Raw genomic sequence first — 18488 nt, forward strand, 5'->3', positions numbered from 1 at the left:
TTATAAATACCCCCCCATGCCCTTGCATCCTGCCCTGTCCTCTGGGCAGATGGCAAACAGTCATGTGCTCCAATCTCCCACCCCCCCACCAGCTACTCCTCTCCTGTCCCCCGTCTTCTCTCCTCTTCTTCAAGGTCCCCCCATGTTCCTTCCTCTTTCCTCTTCCTTCTTCACCTCGTCCTTCTTCTTCGACTTCCGCCTCCTCCCATCCCTCTTCTTTCTCTCTCCTCTTCCCTCCTGACTCACTTTCCCTTCCCTCTTTTCCTCTTCAGCTCTCTCCGCTCTGGGCTCGGAGCGTGGCTTCTCCCTGGGCCTGAGCAGACAGGGATGTGCCCCAACTTGGCCTCAACCCATGGCTCGACAGTCCTCAATCAGGACGCCCGACTGCCCCGGGAACCCCGTCTTTGTCCACCCTGATTCTTAGAGGCCTTCTGAAACTTGGCACTGGACACGGGAGCTTTGGCACAGCGGGTCCCGCTAGGGTACCCAGGCCGAATGGGGGCGTATTCTGTCCCCAGCAGCGATCACAGGTTGGGGCTGAGCAGAGGGAAGGACAGAAACATGAGTTGGGCATCCAGCCCCGAGTGCTGGGGCCCCAGCCCGTCTCCTTGTCTCTTGTCCCACCTATGTCCTCCCTGAGTCCATCCGGACCCGCCGGATTCCGGCCTCTTCACGTTTTCTGCTCTTTCCGTGCTCTGTTCAGGATTGGGGTGGGTCCTGCAGAGCAATCAAGGGGAGCTCTCGGATTCGGGGGCTGGGGGGAGGCTCCGGGGCCGTTCGGAGACCTGGAGGAAGGGGAAGAAGTGAGGGCTGGGGGGGAGGGGTGCCGCGCCCTCCTCCTCAGCGGCATCTCTGGAGGATGCAGAAGAGACAGAAGAACCCGGGCACCGATGTGACCCCGGAATCCACATCCGAGCCCCCTTCACCCCCTACTCCCTCCCCTGCAATCATCAAACATGCTGTACTCGGGAATGGAACGATAGCACAGTGGAGAGGGCTTTTGCCTTGCACGCAGCAAACCTGGATTTAATCCCCGGCATCCCATAAGGTTTCCTGAGCACTCATTCCTGAGTGCAGAGCCAGGAAGAAGCCCTGAGCATCGCCAGGTGTGACCCAAAAAGCAAAAAAAAAAAGCTATACTTGAGAAGAAAAACTTTGAGTCCAGCGACCAGATGCCTCATGAAAGCAGGGTCCAGTCGGAGCCGTGAGGACGGGGCTGGAGCAAGTGGCATGCCCAAGGGGGCAGCAGCAAAGCAGTGAGCAGCTGACCGGGCAGCGTGGAGGGCAGCCTGGGCGCACAGCTGGACGAAAGGGGGGTCAGCAGGGCAAAAGCCTGAGGCAAAAAAAATAAGGCAAGTCCCAAGGCTCTGGGGACTGGACAGGCTGAGAGCAGGGTGGCAGCTGACACCGTGGCACCTCCCAGCAGCGCCTTCTGAGCTCCTCGTGAAAGGGGCTGCGTCCTCCTGTCCCCCACATCTCTCTCAGGGGCTCTGCTAAGGATCCCAAGTAGAGGGCTGGGGAGAATTCAATGTACTCCACACCACATGGTTCTCAGAGCGACCCCTGGGAATCCCAAAGTGTGCCCCAACCCCCGAATAAAAGCATCCCAGAATTCCTCCTCTGTGATATGTGGCTGGTGTTACCCCAAACAGGAGTTCCAGTCGCAAGCTCACTTTTTTTTTTTTTTGGCCACCCAGCGGTGCTCAGGGCTTACTCCTGGTTCTGCACTCAGGAATCCCTCCTGACGGTACCGGGCGTGTGTGCATATGGAGAAACCATATGGAATGCCAGGGATTGAACCCAGGCCAGCAGAGAGTAACCCACAAAACTATCTCTTTAGCCTGCAAGCTCATCTTAAAGGTGGGACCAGCACAGGGAGGCTGGGTGTCCGCCCAGGGACCCTCCAAATCTGAGCGGCCCCACAAGGCTCACCCACCTCCAGGCGCTGTTGGGCGCAACTGCTAAGAGTTTCTGTCCCTCACGCTCCTGGGCAGGGACAGGCTTGGCCGGCGTTCAGCCCTAAGTGGCAGCATGGCAGAGTCCCAGGAACAGCGAAGGGGTGGCCCCAGGGCTCACCTGCACCAGCGACACTGCAGGGCTCAGAGACCGCTGGGGGCAGGACACAGACTCGCTGGACAGAGACGTCCAAGGCTTCCGTTTCACTGTTCAGGAGCAGGGTAAGAGGGTAAAAACACAAGGTGAGATCTGGGGGAGCCAGCGCAGGTAGGGGCTTTGCTGGGGGTTGGGAGTTGCAGGCTGGTCCTTACTCGAGTCGGCAACCGCACTGAGCATTTCACTGCCCATGGACGCTGGGCGCCGCGGGGATTCTGAGTAGCTATGGGGTCGCTGTGGGCCTGAGCTGCGGCCACCTCGGCCCTTCTCTTCAGGAGCCTGTTGGGGTGACAACGTGAAGGAGCTGCTCAGACACGATTGACCAGGGAAAGGAAACGGCAAGGGGACCCCTAGCCCAGGTGGTCAAGGCATATCCCGGCTCTTTCAGGTGACCCAAGGCCTGATTGGTTGGAAAGCACCAGGAGACCTGTGATTGGCCCAGCCTCACAGGGGGAGCTCGTGATTGGTTCCCGAGCACTCACCGAGGACGGGTTCCTGGGGGCGGGCTTCCCATCATTAGGGCCCACATGCACCAGGTGGTTAAAGTTGGTGGGCGCTGAGATGAGCTTAGAGCGAACAAATGGGTCCTTCAACATCTCCCTGTGGGGTGGAGGGGGTGGACCAGCGGGGACAGTTCAGCGGCTTCTCGCCTCTCCCTGGGACGGTCAGCCCGGGGGCGGGATTGATAGCCCCGCCCATGACGAGGCCCCGCCCCACACTCAGGCCCCGCCCCGCGGCTCCCTGCGGCGCAGGCGCACCTGCGCTGCTGCTGCCGCTGCTCCTCAGACACGCGGAAGGAGAAGCGGCGCTTGCTCTTGGTGCGGAACAGCTGGCGCCGGCTGTTGTCGGTGAGCTCGGGGATGTCGAACTCGTCCTTCTCTGGGGGAGGAGCAGAGAGAGCTGGGCGCTGCTCCCAAGCCCCCAGGGGGGTCCCCGCCACCCCCTCCCCCACCCCGCGTCGCCCACCTCAGCCCACTCCCACACTCCCTCACCTGCCAGCTGGTTCCTGAGGTAGGTCAGGCGGACCTTCTCGGTGCCGTAGAGGAACAGGGTGCCCTCTGGGTTCAGGGGTCGCACCTGAGGCAGCGGGCACGGAGGTCACTGACGCCAGGTTCCCGCGGGCGCCCACCCAGGGCCGGCCCCCCGGGTGGGAGGCCCCCCCCACCTCACCTTCTTGAGGGGCACGGTCTGCACCCATTCCGCTCGCCTCACGTCGAACACGTCGAGGGCGTTCTCACTGAACACTGTCAGGTAGGGGACCGCGTAGCCTGCAGGACGAGGCCACCCCTTCCCGTTACCACGGCAACGCCCCGTGCCCTGCCAACACCACCGCGGGCGCTTCCACAGCCCTTGGACTCTGGGGGCCGCCCCGCCCAAGGTCAGGAGAGATCAGAGATAACCGTCCTGAAGGGCTCAGGGAGCTGGGCCGTGCCGGGCATAGTTCTAACCACTCAGCATACTTTCCTCCATGCCCTGGCAGTCTGGGGCCACCTGCAGCCTCTTTGCCAGCACCCACACACACACCCCCACCTTCCCCGTCCCAGATGTTGGTGACCCAGCCCGTCTCTTTCCCAGTTCCCACACTTTGCTGTGTTATTTTTTTTTGCTTTTTGGGTCACACCTGGCGATGCACAGGGGTTACTCCTGGCTCTGCACTCAGGAATTACCCCTAGCGGTGCTCGGGGGACCATATGGGATGCTGGGAATCGAACCCAGGTCGTCCACGTGCAAGGCAAACGCCCTACCCGCTGTGCTGTCACTCCAGCCCCCAGTGTTTTTTTTCTTTTTTTGCTTTTTGGGTCACACCCGGCAATGCACAGGGGTTACTTCTGGCTCTGCACTCAGGAATTACTCCTGGCGGCGCTCAGGGGACCATATGGGATGCTGGGAATCGAACCCGGGTCGTCCACGTGCAAGGCAAACGCCCTACCTGCTGTGCTGTCACTCCAGCCCCCAGTGTTTTTTTTCTTTTTTTGCTTTTTGGGTCACACCCGGCAATGCACAGGGGTTACTTCTGGCTCTGCACTCAGGAATTACTCCTAGCGGCGCTCAGGGGACCATATGGGATGCTGGGAATCGAACTCAGGTCGGCCGCATGCAAGGCAAACGCCCTACCCGCTGTGCTATTTCTCCAGCCCCTTTGCTGTTTTTGAGCCGGCCCTGGTGGTGCCGAGGGCACCGTGCGGTACTAGGGATGGAACCCCCCCTCCCCTCGAAGCGATCACCCCACATCTCCTTCCTCTCCTTCACCAGTTTCCCCTAAATGCTTCAGTCTCCCACACTGGCCCACATGTCCGTTCAATTCATTCATTCACTTAGAGATCCGGCATGTGCTGGCCTGGGCTGGGGATGAGCAATGGGAAAGGCAATGGTGCCATTCCATTCTGCAGGCTGCAGGTCCCCAGGGGGGTGGGGCGGGCAGAGGTGGGGGAGCGAGGGACAGGTGACATCAGGCAAACAGTATAGACACGCAACCCCTGAGGGCAGACACACCTGAGCACCCATCCAGAGTGGTTTTGTTGTTGTGCAAACATCGGAGTCTATAATTACACAGAACCAGACCGGACGGGACTGCCTACCACACACACCGGAACTTGGAAACATGGGGCAGAGGCGACCAGCACCGTGCACATGTGCAGGCCACTGTTAGCTGGAACATGGTGGCGTGATGCCACACCATACTGCCGACCACAACACGGGCTGGTCTGCACCCTGTGGTGTGCTGGGCTGACTCCTGGCTCTGTGCTCAGGGATCACTCCTGTTGGGAGTGCCGGGGACTGAACTGGGGTTGGCTGTGTACAAGGCAAATACCTTAACCCCTGGATTCTCTCTGGCTCTGGTTCGTTTTGCTGTTTTGGACTTCAAGCCACCACGGTGCTGGGGAGTGAACTCGGGCTCCGGCATGCAAACCCTGTGCTCAGCTCAGTGAGCCCCTCCCCACCCCCACCAGGCCCAGGACGTAAGCCGATTCAGTGAGGAGTTTTCCAAGTACAAAAAGAAGAGGCAGGGGGCAGGAGCAGTAGAATAGTGGGTAGGGCGTTTGCCTTGCACACGACTGACCCGGGTTCGACTCCCAGCATCCGATATGGTCCCCTCAGCACCGCCAGGAGTAATTCCTGAGTACAGAGCCAGGAGTAACCCCTGTGCATTGCCAGGTGTCACCCAAAAAGCAAATAACAAAAAAGAAGAGAAGAAGTGAAGAGCAGAGGGCATAGAAGGACAAGCTCAAGAACAAGCCCTGAAGGCCAGAGCGACAGCAGAATGGGCAGGGCTCTTGCCAGGGTTGATCCCTGGCACCAGATATTGTTCCCCAAGCGCTGCCGGGAGTAATCTCTGAGCACAGAGCCAGGACTGAGCCCTGAGCACCGCTGGGCGTGGCCCCCAAACAAAATAAACAATAAAGATCAAGCCCTGGCAGGGGAAACAGGCTGGAATGACACAAGGGCCTTCAAAGCCAAGTTCAGGAGTTTGCGGAAGACCGAATTTTCCTCTGACATGTGGAATGACCTGCTGGCGTCTAACCCCTCCCCAAACTCCCCCAGAACAGGTCTTACCCCAGCCCGTGGGCGCTGCTGGCCACGGCAGTTCGTGGGCGCGAGACTTGCGGCCAGCGCTGTCCACGTAGACCCCGGCAGTGGTGAAAAGCAGCAGAAACTCGCTTAGGCTCAGCTCCACGGCGCCCAGCGCCTCGCCCAGACCCCCGCGGGACGGTGGCAGCTCCTCGGGCACCAGCCCGGCTCCCAGGGCTATGGGTGCGGCCTCATTGAGCAGCGGGTAGACGGTGAAGGTGCCAGCCGCGCCCACGCACAGCCGGTCTCCCAGCAGCCCCAGGCTCTGCACGGGCGCTGGTGCCTGCAGCTCGCGGATGCGGCGCTGCCAGGGAGCCGGGCCCTGGCTCAGCTGGTAGCACAGCACCTGGCGCTTGACGGCCACGCAGAGCACGGGGGTGCGGGCCTGCAGGATGCTCCCAGCCGCCAGCGCCTGGCAGCCCCGCGACTCCGGGATCTTGAATCCTGTGGCGTCCGCGCTCTCCAGCTCCGTCAGGGCAAAGAGGCGCACACTGGGGCCACGGCCGCAAAGCACCGCCAGCAGGCCCGCCGTGGGGCTCACGGCCAGACGCTGCACCCGCCGGCACTCACCCACCTGGAAGATGTCTGTGGGATCACAGCAGGGGGGGTGAGGAGATGTCCCAGCACTGGCCCTCGGGGCACCCCTGCCCGTGCCAGGCCGGCACCTACCATTGCTGCGGAGATGGATGACAAAGAGCCCCTCCTCGGTGCCCAGGGCGAGTCGGTCCTGGTCTGGGGGAACAGGGGGGCAAGGTCAGAAGCAACTCCCACCCATGCTACTTGTCACCTTCTCCTGCAAACCTGGGAACAGTGACCAGCGTCCCTGTGTCTCTGGACCCGTTTCCTTCAGGCTCTTCTGGCTCTAGCAGGGAAGGGCCAGGGGGGCAGGAGAGAGGGAGACCCACCACCCATGCTGGGAGATGCCCCCTCTCCGGCCTCAGTTTCCCTGGATGGAGAGAGGGGACAATAGGATGTGTTCCTCACAGAGCTGCTCAGGCTGCATAGGAAGTGGACACACACTGGCAGAGCCCCTCACCTTGACTGACCTGGGGGCTCCCCCTGCAGTGTCCCTTGAGGCTCTTGTCCTGTGGGCTCGCCCAGGGAGGCCCCCACTGGCCAGAGAAGAGGCCACCTCGGAGACCTGCCCTGCCCCTTCTCTAGTCTCCCAGTTGAACTGGCAGCCCTGTAGGAGCCAGAGTTGGGGTCCCCAGTTACCCCACAGCGGAGGCACAGGGTCATTCCCGGTGACACTTAGCTGGGGACTGCTCGGGTCTAGCAGTGCCCAGGGGGCTGCCCCAATGGTGGCGGGGAAACCAGGCAGTGCTGGAATTGAACCTGGGGACTCCACTCCAGCCCCTGGCACGGTCTTGCTGCCCAGAAAGCCACTCTCGTCACTCCTGAGAGCTCTGGGGACAAGCTGACGTGGAGACCAGGAAACAGCTAATGGGACCCAGGTCCCCTGCGCCTGAACCCCCGAGGAGAGCGGGGGCCAGCAAGGGGTGATGATCCCGCGCGGTGGCTCACCGAGCACGGCGGCGCAGAGCGTCTGTGCCAGCAGCGGGAGCCCATTGTCATAGGCCTCCTTGAGCACATACACGGGCCGGGGCCGGGGCCGCGCGTCCTGCAGCAGCTTCCGCAGCTCACCCAGCACCTGCAGCCAGCGCTCCCGCTCCTGCGCGCTCTCGGCCAGCAGCAGCACCACGCACGTGGCTGGGGGCACCGTCAGCTGTGAAGCCGCCACCTGTGGGCAGAACCCAGGCCAGTGGGTGCTGGGGAGGGGAGTCAGACAAGCACCCGAAAGACCCCTGAGGCTTGTTGGAGCCCCTACCCCAGGCTCCGGGGTGTCCCCCCCTCCAAGGAAGAGACATTCTCGCCAGGAGGAGTGGGGTGACCAGGAGGAAGCGGGGAGTGGGAGTTCTGAGCAGAGGGAGCCAAACCCAGTAGGGAGGATCAGAAAGCAGCTGCGGGGGGTCACCTCAGAGCACCAGGACGCTCATAGGGGGGCAGGAGGAGCAAAGAACCAGCGCCCCCTCCCCCCATACTTACCCTGAAAATGCGTGGTACATCCTTGGTCTGGGCGTGGATGACGTCAGAGGCCAGGACAGGGGTGGCTGAGAACTGAGGGTCCCTGTGAGGACCCCAGAGCGGGTCAGAACTGCCGGCCTCTGGCCATCTCCCTGCTTCTGGCGCCTGCCCTGCCCAGCACCCACCTCAGATCCAGAGCCTGCAGAAGGGCGCCATTGGCCGGGCTGAGCCGCGAGTCGGGGGCATCGAACAGTAGCAGGCGGGAGTCGCTGAGGGCGGCAAACACCCGCTGCCAGCCCCGCCGCACCCCCGACGGCCGGGGCACCTGCAAGGAGCGCCATGATGGCTAGCCTCCCCGCGGTCCCCCCGATCTCCCCACGGCGGGTACCACCCCTGCCCAACACTCGGCCACCCCCGCCGCCCCCAACTCACCGACAGGAAGCCCTCGTAAGCTGTGCCCGTGCCCGTTTCAGGATGCACTCCCAGGCCTGTGCGGAGGAGGTCGGGGGCCACGGGGCAGGGGGGTGCCTGGGAGGCACAAGCCCAGTGGCATAAGTAGCCGCAGACTGCAAGGAAAGGGAGGACAGGCTGGTGGTGTGTGGCTGGCGGGGGCAGTTCCAGCCCCCTCCAGGGGCCACGCTGGCCCCAGTGTCACCAGCACCTTCTGGGCGAGACCAGAGAATCTGGGGTGTGAAGAGGGACAGCCGGGGACCGGGGGTGAGGGCAGGATGCGGGATGCTTACCATCACAGCCCAGGCCCTGGCGGGCGAGGCCCAGCATCAGCGACGTGCAGCGTAGGCACTTGGTGGGGGCGGGGAAGCTCCGGGCACGCAGCGTGTGAGAGCCGGGCTGGGGGGGGGGGGGGGGGCAAGTTACGGCCCTAACGCCTGGTCACCCCACCCCCACCCCCCAGGCCACCCCCAGGGGTCAGGCAGGGTGGGCCTATCTGGGGTGGTGCCCCTCAAAAGTCCTGTACTCCACATCCCAGGGAGCTCACCTTGGCAGGCTGACCATCTGTGGGTGAGGTGGCCGCGGCTGGCGCTCTGGGCAACATAGCCTGCAGGATCGGGGGCAAGCGAAGAGGTAAGGTGGGCCCTGGCAGAAGGGGAGTCGGCCCCCCAACCGTGGACGCCCATCCGTCCTCACCCCCAGGCGCAGGCTGCGGCGGCCCTCGGGCCTCAGCTCTGGCTCCAGCCCCTTCGGGGTCTCTGGTGAGATGCCAGGGTCCTTGGCGGTGTCCTTCTGCAGAGGGGTGGGGCGAAATCAAGGACCTCCTCCCTGGGACGGGCACCCCCAGAGCGAGCCCCGTGCTGGAGTCTCACCTCCGAGTTCCGGAAGGTCAGGAAGGGAATCAAGGCGTTGAAGGTTCTCGAGTCTGCAGAGAGGGTGGGGGTCACTGCGGCTCCTTCTGGGGAGCCCGGGTGCTGCCACCTCGGCCCAGGGGTGTGCCCATAACACTCACCGCCAGCCCTGCGGGCCTGCAGCTCCTCCCGCAGCGTTGCCAGTTCCTGCTGCAGCCCCTGGTTCCGCTTCTCAGCCTCCTGCAGACGGCTGTGGCGGGCCAGGTGATCAGGGCTCGCCTGGCTTTGCCGGGGTCAGAGGTCCCTCCGCAGCCCCCATGGCCTCGGCCCTTACCTCTCGCTCTGCAGCTGCGCCGCCTGCGCCTGCGTCAGCCGCTCCTGCAGTGCCTGTTTGGCGCGGATCTCGGCCTCCAGGGCCGACTGCAGCTCCAGCCGAGCTGAGGCCTCCATCTTCTGCAGCCGCCGGGCCTTCCACTGGTGGTCCTGAGGGCCAGGGTGCTGCGTCAGGGCCCGTGCTCTGGAGCACATGGCTCCTCATGGCCCTGGCCAGGCTTGGCACCTCCCCGCATCCAGGGCGACAGCCCCAAGGATGGAGCATAGTGGTGGCCACGGTCTGAGCACCACCCGGAGAGACTTCGACACCCGAGGCCTCAGTCCTGCTGCCTGCTGGAGCTCGGCCGACTCGCTGGGGGAGAGCAGGGTCCCCCACACCCTCTACCTCGGGCACGGGGCTCACCAGCGGCCGGGAAGGGAGCGTCTGGGTGCCCACGTTGCGCAGGGACTCGAGCTCCTCAGCCATCTTGGTGGCCAAGGCCTGCAGGTAGCCCCTGGACACCTTCTCGTCATTCACCCTGATGGAAAGGGGTGAGGGTTATGGCCTGGGCTGCTCAACCCCTGGCCCAGCCCGCGCCCACCCGGCACCCACCAGCTGAGGATGTCGGCAATCTGGGCTTCCCAGTTGCTCTCCGTCTCCTGCCGCTCGCCCTCCAGCCGCTGTTTGCTCTGCTGCTCCCGCTCCAGCTCTTCTACCAGCTGGGGGCCGGAAGGAAACGGGGCTCCTGAGGGTCCAGCAGCCTGGGGACACCCCTGCTTGCCCACCAACCACCGGCACTGCAGGGTGGACACAGCCTGCTCCAGGGACCCCAGGCTGTCTGCCTCTCTCTCCATCCCTGTCCCGCCGTCTGTCTGCCTCTCTCCTCCGTCCCACTGCCTGTCCCTGCTGTCTCCCCACTCTGTCCTGCCGTCTGTCCAACCCCCCCGCCCCCGTCCCCCTGCTGTCCAGTCTGTCTCTTGCCCCCACCTGCCCGACTCACCCGTTCCTGCTCTCTGCTCAGCCTCCGGTTTTCCTCCTGCAGCCGGCACAGGGCCTCCTCCTTGCCCTGGGACCTGGGGAGCAGAGGGTGACCGCCTGGTCCCAGCCTGGCTCCCCCTGCCCGGCCTCCAGGGACCCTGCTCACCCCTGGCCACGGGCCTCTTCCAGCTGTGTCTGCAGTGCAGCCAGCTCCCGCCTGAGCTGGACTTCCTGGGGGCCACTCGGGGCTGCCCCTGTGCCGTTGGTCTCTGCGGCCGTGTGCACGTTCTGGAGGATACGGTGCAGGGTCAGGGCCAGGGACCTGGCCCAGAGGGACATTCCCTGGGCAGGGAGGAAACCTCACCTTGACTGGGGTGCGCTCCTTCTCGGGGCTCCGCTCCTGCTGGGTCTGGAGCCGTGAAACCTCCCGACTCAGCGTGGCCACCTGTGCCTGCAGCTATGATGGACAAGCTTCCAGTGCTGGGCCTGAGCCTGCCACCCCCCCCATCTGCCTGAGCCCGCACCCCCATCTGGCTTCAGACATGGGTGGGGGGGCATGACCCTCATCACACCCCACCCTCCCTAGTATCCATGGCTCAGGCTGGAGAATACACAGCCCGCTCCAGGCGAGAACCCTAGCTTTCCACTGCCACCTGCCGCCAGCTCCCCATGCCCTCACCCTCAAGGCTTACCTCCCTCCGGGCCCCCTGGGCTTCGTCTAGTTGTGTGCTCAGGGCCTGCACGCGGCTGGTCGCGGCCTCCTCGCGCCCCTGCGCCTCCTGCAGCCCCCGGAGTAGCTCTTCCTGCCGGCCGAGAGCACTGCGGAGCTCCTGAGCCTGCGCCCGCAGCTGGGCCTGGGCCTCGGCCAGCTCCTGTGGGACGGGACACGGGAAGGGTCAGGGCCTGGACCCCCGACAGGGCACCCAGTCTGCTCCCCCCCCGGCTCACCTGCCGCAGGTGCTCATGGCCACCCTCGCCTGGGCTGCCCGCGAGGGGCCGGTCGCTCTGCGGCCCGGGGGTCTTGCTGTCTGTCAGCGTCTCTGCCAAGAATCACCACTGAGGCCCACACACCCTGACCCCCGCCCAGGCTTCAGCCAGGTTCCCCCTGGTGGAGTGGGGGTGGGGGAGGGCATCCTGAAACCCCTTCTACAAGCAAATTCAGGGAATGGAAGCCTGGCCCGCAGTGCTAAGTCAGGCCCCACTCGGGGTCAGGTGCCTGCCAGGGTCGGGGTGAAGATGGGCGGGGGCAGCTGCTCCAGCTCCCAGTGGTCTGAGGGCCTCTGCAAGGAGGGGGTGCCCACAACTGAAAGCTCCCCTGTGGCAGTCAGTGCCCCCCCCCCCACCGCCCCTCAGGGCCCCTTCGTGCGGCCACGGCCTGGGTGCATGGACAGACCTTGGAGCTTCTGGCGCAGCTCAGCCTTCTCGTGCTCCAGCGTTGACACCGGCTCCGAGCTGCTCACGGGGCTCAGGCTGGGGAGAGAGGACGAGATGCTGGGCAGAGACCCCCCCCCCCGTCGCTAGTCCACCCTGCAGGTGACTGCCCAGCACGGTGGTTCCTGTGGCCCTTTATGAGCCACGTGAGCCCAAACGGTTCCGCAAAGCTTCAGCCTCAGTTTCCCCACAGGAAAGCCACATCCGGAAGCCCCTCTCACACGAGGCTCCGTGAGGTGGGGGTCCGATGAAGCCCTGGGGGTACCTCCTCTTCCCTGAGTCGAACCCCATGGGGTACAAATGAGCGGGACGCATTGGGCCCTTCCACGGGTCACAAAGTGATGGTCAGCAGTGGGCATGGCCCCCTGAGGCCAGCCTTGGGGCGTGTTCTGTGGGGGGCACTTGGAGGCAGGGTTCCCAGGGGACATGGGCCCAGCTTCAAAGGCCCCACAGATCCGCAGGGGCTGTGCTCACCTGGCTGAGGTGTAGGTGAAACCGACAAATGGCAGGTGGTGGCCAGAGAAGGGGCCGTGGGATGGTGGTGGCAGGGTCCCCTGAGCGACGAGGCGGGAGAGACGGAGTGAGGGTACGAGAGGGCATCCTGGGGGCCCCGTCCCCTACCACGCCATGTGGCCTTGAGGACACGCCTCCCAGGTGTGGCTGGCTGTCCTGCCCCTTCCACAGCTGCTCATGGGGACACTAGGGTCAAAGGTCACCCACATCACCGTGGCACAACCCACATCAGCACAGGTGAGCCATAGCTCCCGGGAGCCTCTGGGGTCCAGAGGCCTCACCTCCGCCCAGAAACGGCTGTGGGGACCGTTTGGGATGGGCGAGAGTGGTGGGGTGGGGCCGGGGAGGGCCCTCGGTTTTCCAGAGGGACCCGCACTCACTGGGGGGCTGACAGTGTCATCATCCACGTCGAAGTTGGAGGTGTCCATGGGCCCCTGTAGCTCGGGGATGTAGGGGGCAGTGCTGCTGGCCAGCCGCTCCCAGTCCACGCCTTCGAAGAAGGGGTGCTTCCGGAAGTCGTCCAGCCCCCCACGGCCCAGCCGCTCTTCCTGGCGGCACAGCAGCTGGCGAATGAGGTCTCGGGCGCTGGCCGGCACGTCGGGCACGTCAGGTGGGAACTGCAGATGGTCCTGCAGGCCAGGGGCCATGTGTGTGGTGAGAATCCAGGATCCTCCTCGGTGGGCCCCTGCCCCGGGACCCTGGAGCCCCCCGCCAGACCTCGTGGTTCATGATCTTGCCGTAGGTCTCCACCAGGGACTCAGCGTAGAAGGGCGTCTCCCCGAAGAGCAGCTCATAGGCACAGACCCCCAGTGACCACCAGTCACACTGGGGCCCGTAGTGACCTTTGCCCTCCTCCATGGCCTGCAGGATCTCGGGGGAGATGTAGTCGGGCGTCCCCACGGCCACGGATGAATCCACCTGTGGGGGTGATGATCATGGCCCCAGGGACCTCACCACGGCCCAGACTGGGCCTCATACCCTCTGCCCGGGGATGGACAGCCTTTCCTCCCCAGGAGTCTGCCCCCCACAGCCCGCAGGAGCCCACTGGGATCCCGGGTGGGGTTCTCACCATGCCACTGTTGTTGAGACGCAGGCAGGAGCCAAAGTCGGCCAGGCGGATGTGCCCGTTCATGTCCAGGAGGACATTGTCCGGCTTGACGTCCCTGGGGGGAGAGAGAGGGGGAGACAGCAGGGAGGGGGAGCTTGACCCGTGTATAGGCTAATGGGGAGCACCTGGTGTGGGTTTCTTAGGCGCGGGAGGTGGGGCTGGCGGCCTGGAGATGATCCCGCCCTACCCCAGCCAAGTCGCCTCCAACCAGGCATGTCCCTCGGCTAAGCTCTGACCTCAGCGGCAGTGAAGCGGGGACAACAGCAGCCCCGAGCGCCCCCCACCCCCACCCTGTCCCGGGCAGGGATCGCAGTGGCTGCTGGGCTGAGGTCACTGTCCACACCTGTGCACGTAGCCCAGCTGGTGCAGCGAGTGGATGGCCAGCACCATCTCGGCCAGATAGAACTGCGCCAGCTCGGGCGGCAGGCGGTCCTCGAAGCGGCTGAGCAGGGTGAGGAGGTCCCCGCCGGGGTAGTAGTCCATGACCAGGTACTGGGGGGGGCGGAGATGAGCAGCAGTGAGGGGGGGCATCTGGCTGGACCCCTTCCCGCCTCCCACTGCCAGCTCCAGACTTGGGGGTGGGGGAACCAGGCTATGCGCGCTCCCCTCGGACCCGGGCCCCACCCGCCTTTGTCCCGGCTGCCTCACCAGGTACTCCTCGTCCTGGAAGGCATAGTGCAGGGAGGTCACCCAGCGGCTGTCCCCCTTCACCAGCACATCTCGCTCCTCCCGGAAACAGGCGGTCTGCAGCAGGGATAGGCACGGAGGGTGGGGGTCAGCCAGGAAAGCCCCCGACCCGCACACGGCCTGGGCAACACACTTGACTGAGGAGCCCAAGTCAAGGTGGCCCCATCAGAGCCCAGGGCCCTGCCTGTGGCTCTGGGCCTCAGTGTTCTCAATCAGGGAAATGGGAGCAAAGCGGCTCCCTCCGGAGAAGGGCTGACTGGGGGCCAGGGAGGGAGGAGGTGGGTGGGCGCTGGGGCGGCTGCTGCCTGGTCCACATCCAGCCCCAACCCGGAGACCTCGCCGCCCCCTCCCCCATCAGCCGCCGCAGTTTGCAGAACCCCAGACTGACCTCGGCCCTCTTTAGCATTTCCCACTTGTGCAGCATTTTCATGGCAAAGATCTGTCCGCTGTCTCTCTGCCGCACCACCGCCACCTGCAGCCAGAGACGCCGGGTCAGCCGGGGCCACCCCCTACGCCCTCTGGCCACTGGCCGCCCCCTCCCCTCCCGGCCCCCACACTCACCTCCCCAAAGGCCCCTCGGCCGATGACCTTCAAGATCTCAAAGTCATCTCTCTGGAGCCGCAGTTCTCTCACCTTTGAGACGAAGGGGCCAGCTGTGGGGGGCAGAGAGGGCGCTCAGGGACCCCGTATCCCTGGGGAGAGTCTGGAGCACCTGCCGGGAGGGCCAGCCCGGGAGACGCCCCCAGGGATGGCGGGAGCCGAGGCCCCTTCAGTTCCGACCAGGGGCTGTTGGGGCGAGCCCAGACCTTAGACCCCCAGCCCCAGACTCTGTGCGGCTCCACACCTGGGGCGCTGGGCCCTGGACCATGGCCCGGCCTGTTGCCCGACCACTCGGACGAGGGGGATACTCCTGGCACCCCAGCTCACGGTTCTAGCCCCCAGCAGGTCCACGCTGAGGCCTGTCTTGGGGAACTGGACAGACAACATTCCTGGTCCTCAGAGACCTCCCTGCTGGCGGGCGGGCATGGGGGGAACCCTGCAGCCCGGAGGCACCCGCTCAGGCCAGGCCAGGCGGGGGCTCTGCGGGGCTCCCCACATGTCCCCCATCAGCGGGCAGGGAGACTTCTGCCCAGGTTCTCACAAGACTCCAGATACGGAGCCCCAGGGTGTGGGTGAGTGCAGGCAGGTGTGGGGGCCCCCAGCACCTCGTGCACTGTGTCCCTGCTGCAGCCAGGGAGTTTCCCCCCCGCACCCCCTCCAGGACCTCCCTGGGAGGACCTATGAGGCCGAGGAACAGCAATCAGCTGAGTTGGGCCCCAGGGGCCATGGGACTCCCTGCCTCAGTTTCCCCTGCCAGAAGGGCCACTCCTTGGGAGCTGGGCGGGTCTGGGGGAGGGAGAGAGAGCGGCCACACAGGTTTGTCAGGCAGAACCCCCGCAGCAGGGGTGGTGTGCAAACCTCATTACCAGAATTAATCGGCTCTCGCTGCTGGGGTACAGCCGCCCGCCTCCTGGGGGGACCCAGGCCGGGCCCAGCGCCAGGGAGGGGCTCGAGCCAGGGGCCCAGAGCCAGGGACCCTCAAGCCAGGCTCCCTGCTCTCCTCGCTGACTCCGGGGCCCGGGGGCTCCGGGCAGCCACAGGGACAAGTTAGGGCAGCAGAGGCGTGAGTCACCACTGGTGGGGAGTTACTGGGGAGATGTCAACACGGCGCACCCCACCCCCCGCGCCGGGGTCCCGCACAGGCGCCGGGGAGGCAGGGAGGGGCGCATGTGGGCATGTGTGTGCGCGCACACAGCCACACACGTGTGGGCGTCCCAGGGTGATGACAACACGGTCACACACGCCCCTGAGGAGCAGATCCCCCCAACCGGCAGGACCCAGAGGCGGGGCCTGGGAAAGCCTGGAAAACGGGGCCAACCTGTTGGCTCCTGTTGTGGGCTCCCGCTGGGCCGTGCCTGCTCAGAAAGCCGGGGACCCTGGTGGCCCACTGGACACACATAGACCTTCCTCCCACCGCTGTCCACGGGGCCAGCTGGGTGTGACCAGGGAACCCTGAGGCTGGCACCGGAACCCACACTGGGTTCAGGGTCACCCCGGGCCAGCCACTCCCGGTGACTCAGAGTTAACCAGGAAGGGGCACAGACCCACCCCCGGATAGGTCCCCCCTCCACCCCGCCCAGCCCTGGGGATCAGCCCGCAGGAAACCTGGTTGGTGGCCTGATCAGAGGGATTGAGGTGGATCTGGAATCATGTCCAGTCTGGGAGTCCAAGTGCCCTGTGCTGGGGGGTGGGGGTCAGGTGGAGGCAGGGTGGGGAGGCCTGTGTGGGTCTGCGAGCTGGGCTCTGTGTGTGTGTGTGTGTGTGTGTGTGTGTGTGTGTGTGTGTGTGTGTGTGTTCCCGGTTCCGGAGGGGTGATCTGTCAGTGAAGGAACCCTCTAGGGGACTCTGGAGGCGATCCGTCTGTCTGGGGCTTGTGCCCAGGGTCACACTGTGTGTGTCCGCAGAGCTGTGTGCTGTGGGCACACGCCAGGGTCTGGGAGTGGAGGGAGTGCGTGAATCTGCGAAGGAAAGCTGGGTATGGGGGTCCAGGGACACGTGTCAGGGTCAGGACGGGGTGTCTGCTGGGAAGGGGGGCGGGCCGGTGGGTCTGCTGCACGTGGAGCGCGGCGGCGGGCAGAGGGTCCCGACGGGGGGCGTGTCCCAGGCCGCGCGCCCTCCCCCTGCCCTTCCCCCCTGGACCACTCACCCCAGCTCAAGAACTGCGCCACGTTGCGCTCCCGCCGCAGGGGGGCGCTGCTGAGCTCCTGGTGCAGCCCCAGCAGCAGATCCAGGAGGCCGTCGAGTCCCGGGCCGGCGCCGGCCTCGCCCCGCGCCAGCTGCTCCAGCGCGCGCAGCCGCCGCTCCATGGCTGCGGCCGCCGGAGCCCCGCGCCTGGGCTAGAGCCGGGCCTCCCGCATGCCCTTCTGTCCGTCCGTCTGTCGGCCCGCGGGACGGTCCGCGCGCGGCCGCCCCCCTCCCGCCGTCCCCGCTGTCACCTTCCTCCGCGGCCGCTGCGCGCCCTCACCTGGGCGCCGCGCCCCGCCCCCCGCCCCGCCCCCCGACGGACGGGCAGGTGCGCGGCGGCCAATGGGAGAAGCGAGGGGGCGGGGCCGGGGCCAACCTCCGGCCAGGAAGTGGGGGGGCGGGCCCCGAGGAGCGAGTCCAGGGCGGGGCGGGGTCAGGGGGTGTCCCGGGGCCCGGGAGGGGCGCCCGGGGTCTCGCGCCACCCCAGGGTCCCCCTCGGCGCGGGGCCCTCGGCGACGGGAGGAGTGACCCGGGCACAGCCGCTCCCCTTCCCTGGGGCCGCGGCCCCGCTCGCTCCCCTCAGGGGCGAGGGGCTGGGTCGCCCGCGGCCCCGCAGCCGGATGGGAGTTGTAGTCCGCTCCCTCCCGGGTGGCCGCTCTGGGCACCCCCATTTCAAATCTGGCTGGCCTTTGACTTTGGGGTGTATGTGTGTGTATTTTCTTTTTTCGTTACATTCGATCAGGGAGACAGGTAAGGGAGGCAGGGATGGCTCCACCCATTTGGCAGATGGACTGACTGAGGCTTGGAAGGACTAAGGTGGAGGTCCCCGGTGCTGTCCCCTGCAGCCCGTGGGGCTGGTCACTGTCTGCGACTAAGTCTAGGGTGCGAGTGGGCCCCGCGGAGATCGTGCGGGCCAAGCTGGGCTGGACGGGTGGGTCTGGCCAGCGCGATTTCTGATTTCTGCCCAGCGGTCTTCAAGCTTTGCTGCCCCAGACCACGGGACCCTGGGTGTGACTAAAGGAATCGGTGGGTGCAGCCAACGCTCTTCTTTCATTAAAAGATCTCTGCAGGGGGGATCGAGGCCAGCCGAGTGATTGTCCAGCGGGGAGGGCACTGGCCTTGCCCACAGTCAACCCAGGTTCCATCTCTAGCACTGCCAACAGTTCCCCCCGGGTCCGCGGGAGTGATCTCTGAGCACAGAACCAAGGAGTCAGCCTGCGCCCTGCTAGCTGTGCGCCCCCAATATCTGTGCTTTCCTCAAAGGCGAGCCATTGATGGAGCCCCGATGGGGTCAGAGGTCCTCTGCTGAGGGTGAGGTGCTAAGCCAAGGGTTAGCCCCTGACATGCACGGGCGTCAAAGGGAGTCGCGTTTGCTCCCGTCCGCTGCTCTGAGGTTGGGGAAATAGGGTAACAGCCGGACTGTGTCACCCAGGACACTCAGCTGGGCTCAGGGCTGTGGGCTCTGGCCCAAACCTGAACATCTTGTCACTGCTTCTATGTCTCCGGACAAGAGTTGGACAAGTCCATCTGTCCTTCCTCACCTGTGGCATTTCGGGTGTCATCCTGGGTGTCCCTGGAAGAAGGGTCCACCCTCAAGGCCACAGGGGGGCGCCAGAGACCAGTGGAAGGCCCGTTGCTGGCGTCTGATGCTGGCACCGGAGGCTGC

At 65.3% G+C, this 18488-nt stretch overlaps 1 protein-coding gene across 1 annotated transcript; it reads right to left on the minus strand.

The window, feature by feature from the left end:
* Positions 1 to 620: 620 nt before the first annotated feature.
* On the minus strand, positions 621 to 17214 carry CDC42BPG (CDC42 binding protein kinase gamma). Its single transcript, XM_056131564.1, has 36 exons — positions 16785 to 17214; positions 14600 to 14691; positions 14427 to 14510; positions 14000 to 14095; positions 13695 to 13843; positions 13313 to 13406; positions 12961 to 13161; positions 12624 to 12872; positions 12205 to 12284; positions 11693 to 11769; positions 11248 to 11339; positions 10992 to 11171; positions 10664 to 10756; positions 10466 to 10587; positions 10322 to 10394; positions 9934 to 10040; positions 9745 to 9859; positions 9343 to 9491; positions 9170 to 9258; positions 9030 to 9082; positions 8854 to 8949; positions 8705 to 8764; positions 8451 to 8556; positions 8140 to 8273; positions 7893 to 8032; positions 7729 to 7810; positions 7207 to 7423; positions 6352 to 6414; positions 5668 to 6267; positions 3283 to 3380; positions 3105 to 3189; positions 2871 to 2991; positions 2595 to 2712; positions 2268 to 2391; positions 2077 to 2162; positions 621 to 785 (listed from the first exon to the last, which is right to left on the minus strand). The coding sequence occupies exons 1-36, from the start codon at positions 16942 to 16944 to the stop codon at positions 729 to 731; spliced, it is 4542 nt and encodes a 1513-aa protein (XP_055987539.1). The 5' UTR covers positions 16945 to 17214; the 3' UTR covers positions 621 to 728.
* Positions 17215 to 18488: the final 1274 nt, after the last annotated feature.

Source organism: Sorex fumeus, unplaced genomic scaffold (genome assembly GCF_029834395.1).
Source record: "Sorex fumeus unplaced genomic scaffold, SorFum_2.1 ptg000093l, whole genome shotgun sequence".
Classification (NCBI taxonomy): Eukaryota; Metazoa; Chordata; class Mammalia; order Eulipotyphla; family Soricidae; genus Sorex; species Sorex fumeus.

Excerpts from the sequence above, each read along its gene's own strand:
- CDC42BPG (XM_056131564.1), bottom strand. The coding sequence starts at position 16,944 with ATGGAGCGGCGGCTGCGCGCGCTGGAGCAGCTGGCGCGGGGCGAGGCC. Across the intron at positions 13,844-13,999 it reads TCCAGGACGAGGAGTACCTG|TACCTGGTCATGGACTACTA; the intron begins GTGAGGCAGCCG and ends CGCCCCCCCCAG. Across the intron at positions 2,992-3,104 it reads CCTCAGGAACCAGCTGGCAG|AGAAGGACGAGTTCGACATC; the intron begins GTGAGGGAGTGT and ends CTCCTCCCCCAG.